This window comes from Hyaena hyaena, unplaced genomic scaffold (genome assembly GCF_003009895.1).
Source record: "Hyaena hyaena isolate Hyena2069 unplaced genomic scaffold, ASM300989v1 scaffold_46, whole genome shotgun sequence".
NCBI lineage: Eukaryota > Metazoa > Chordata > Mammalia > Carnivora > Hyaenidae > Hyaena > Hyaena hyaena.
In genome coordinates this window covers 51,388-54,875 of record NW_024080678.1, presented here as the reverse complement: position 1 = coordinate 54,875, position 3,488 = coordinate 51,388, and the positions used below count along the sequence as shown (strand labels likewise).

General features: G+C 49.5%; 1 protein-coding gene across 5 annotated transcripts in view; it reads right to left on the bottom strand.

Annotated features, from left to right (window-relative positions):
• Nucleotides 1–852: 852 nt before the first annotated feature.
• Nucleotides 853–3,488, bottom strand: part of LOC120230702 (apolipoprotein L2-like) — a 27,279-nt gene continuing 24,643 nt past the window's right edge. For all 5 annotated transcript variants that reach the window (XM_039230411.1, XM_039230409.1, XM_039230410.1 and 2 more), the window contains one exon: nt 853–1,837. In XM_039230411.1, coding sequence (XP_039086342.1) covers nt 970–1,837 — 868 coding nt within the window. In that variant the 3' untranslated portion in view covers nt 853–969. The remainder of the gene's footprint in view (nt 1,838–3,488) is intronic.

Below are 3,488 nucleotides of genomic sequence, written 5' to 3'. Positions count from 1 at the left end.
GGCCCTGGAATCCCCACTTTGTCCCTGGGGCCCCAAATCCCAACCTGTCAGTATGCATTTTCTCAGCCTAAGATGCCATCCAATATGAGGGTATTCTGGGTTCCTTGAATTCCACAAGGCACCTCTCCTGTCCCCCTCAGCTTCCTGTAGTCCTCACCAGGCACGTAAGAACAACAGGCATGTGGAAAGATATTAAGGGCTGAGCACTTAACATTGGGGAAATACCCGATGAATCCATCTCTTTAAGCCCCGTGCAGAAAATCCTTGTAATGAGTTCTGGATGACAACTAGACCTCAACACTCAGTAAAGTTTTTCTCACCTTTCCTTAGAATCTAAGGGCTGGGCTAGTGAACCCATAGGACCACCATTTATCCAACTAGACACACGATAAGGATGGCTGGAAACCTCCTCCCCACAGTGGTGGGAGAGAACTGAGACAGGGCAATTCTGGGAAGAAGAGAAGTCAGGTGGGGTCTGTAATGAGCAAAGGAAGAGAATCACCATGAGTCCTTGGCAGGGAAGGGAAGGCCTTGACCCGCTTGGCATTCCATGAGGGAAGGACAGAGGAGACACTCTGGGGCATTCAAGACACAGCCTTCCACCCACTAGAGAAACAAAGCCATCTATCTCTCAACCCCAGGTTCTGGACACTGGCTGAGGAACACTCCAGTGCTCAGTCTAAATGCAGATGTGAACAAGGCCCCCTTGGGTGCCCCAGTGGGACCTGCAGGGTGCTGAGGTCTGAGGAAAAAGTAACGGAGGACTTGCTCCGTGAGAGCCCGGAAGACAAGCCCATGGGGAAGGTAGTCAGGCCTCCAGAGCCCATGCAATTTGATGAATACAACAGAGGCCCGCTGTGTCAGCCCACATTTACTGAAGCAGCTTATAGAACAGAAGACTGGGAGAACCACACAGATCTGAAATACCCACACCTGGCCCTGCTCCCTGCCCTACTCGGAGGTCACGGGTCAGGCCTTCTTCAGACGTTCATGAGTCTGGATGAGCTCCTCCAACTTGCTCTCCAGAAACTGGGCCTGCATCCTGAAGTCTTCAGCTGACTCTGCCTTTGCCCCCTCATACAAGTGCTTTGATTCTTCCACAATGTTGGCCACATCCATCACAAGGAAGATGCCTGTGGTGGCTGCTCCCATGATCCTGGCTCTTTTGGTCATTGCCAGAGCAGTGCCTCCAAACGCTTTCTGCACCTGCTTGCCACTCCGAACTGAGACTCTCCCAGCTGTCATGAGGCGCTTGGCGCGGGCCAATAAGCGAGGATTGGCTTTGGCCAGCTTGATGGCACGAACATGCTTTCCAACGTTTTGCACGACTTCAATGCAGTTCTTTGTTAAGGAAACAATTTGGGGTATTTTCATACACATAGCCTTTGAAAATCCCTCCTCTTTGTCACTGCCAGCCGATGTCAGCTGATTGCCTTTAGCTTTCAGTGACGATGTTTTTGTGTGCTCCACGATGCTGCTGGACACGCTAGTGACAGCGGATGCTGTTCCCAGCACCATCCCAGTTGCACAGAGTGTCAGACTGACCCCTGCTGTCACAGGGGCCAGAGCCAGGCCCAGCATGGACAGGACACCTGATGTGGCTCCAGTGGAGCTGGCCACGATGTTGGTGACGGTGCAGTTCCTGTGTACCTTGTCAGCCTCGTCCGCAAGCTCACGGAGCTTTCGTATTTGCCCCTCAAGCTCCTCTTTCAACCAGGAAAACTCTTTCAAAAAGCGTTCCCTCTCGAGGGGGTCACTCTGGAGCCTGTCCATGTCCTCCATATACATGTCTTCTTCTAGCTTTCTCAGATGTTCACGGAGCACCTCTGCCTCCTCCCTGCAACAGTGAAGGTCAAGTGATTAAGGAAAGCTTATCGATCACATGGGTTTGAATTGTTCTCTCCTACATCAAGAATAGGACTTGTACTATAATTCAAATGGACAAGATTCTGACAGAAGCAAAGACTGTTTCTTGCAATGTTAAACACATTTTGTACCTCTCCTGTGCTCTGTAATACACATTCAGTCAGGGAATAAATAAGTAGTCATCTTAAGATGCTCTTAATTGGGGGGCGCCTGGGTGGCTCAGTCGGTGAAGCGTCTGACTTCGGCTCAGGTCATGATCTCACAGTCCATGAGTTCGAGCCCCGCGCCGGGCTCTGTGCTGATGGTTCAGAGCCTGGAGTCTGCTTCAGATTCTGTGTCTCCCTCTCTCTCTGCCTCTCCCTTTTTCACACTCTCTCAGAAATAAATAAATAAATATGGGGCGCCTGGGTGGCTTAGTCGGTTAAGCGTCCGACTTTCGCTTAGGTCATGATCTCGCAGTCCATCGGTTCGAGCCCCGCATCAGGCTCTGTGCTGACTGCCAGCTCAGAGCCTGGAGGCTGTTTCAGATTCTGTGACTCTCTCTCCTCTGACCCTCCCCTGCTCACGCTGTCTCTCTCTCTCCTAGAAATAAATAAAAACATTTTTAAAATAATAAATAAATAAATAAATAAATTGCTCTTAATTGGTAGGTGTTTCGTTGAAGTGTATTTATGTATTTATTTTGAGGGGCAAGGGAGAAGGAGAGCATAGAGACAGGGAGAGGAACGATCCCAAGAAGGCTCTGTGCTGTTGAGATCATGACCTGAGCCTAAATCAAGAGTCAGATGCTTACCTGACTGAGCCGCCCTGGTGCCCCAAGTGGTACGTATTCAATAAAGAGGGCTTCTCACTCAAGGGCAGCTCAACACTATGGGTACCACAGTGTTTGTAGATGAACAGAGGGAAGTGGGCCTAGAGCAGAAAAACCTTCCTTTGGAGAATCTTAGTGTGTAGGGAAGGATCAACCTTACCCACAGAGAGGTCTGCCCTTTGCCCTTGGCTCCTGGGAAGTGATCTCTAGGCCCCTGCCTACAATGGGAAGGGTCAGAGAATCATAAGACTGTCTTCCTTTGCCTGGGCCTTTGGCCTGACATCACTTGACAACACGATGTATGATGGGGACTTTGGGTCATGTGCTATCGGTTCTGACCTACGGAGGGACTAGAAACTAAAGGCATGAGTGTGACCTCAAGGAGGGGCTGGAGACCACACACCGGTCAGCCATGCAGAACATGTCACTGGGTCCCAATAAAACTCTATACACCAAGGCTGGGGTTGAAAAAGACTCTTTTCTTGACCAAACTTTAGTCAGGCTCTGCTAGACCCTCTTTCTGACCAGGTGCAGTCCATGTGTACCTTGTCGACCTTGGCTTTCTGTGTTCTGTCCATGACAGCCTATAGTGCCCAGTCTTAGCAAGAACCCTGTTAGGTTAGTTTAATGAGAATCTTCCCACTCTTCATATCTGATCACCATTGATATCTGATCAAATCCCACCTTTGAGGTAGAAGTTCTTTTTTTTATTTTTTTTTTAGGTTTATTTCTTTATTTTGAGAGAGAAAAGAGAACAGGAGCAGGGGAGTGGGAGAGCGAAATGAAGAGAGAATCCAAATCAGGGTCCACG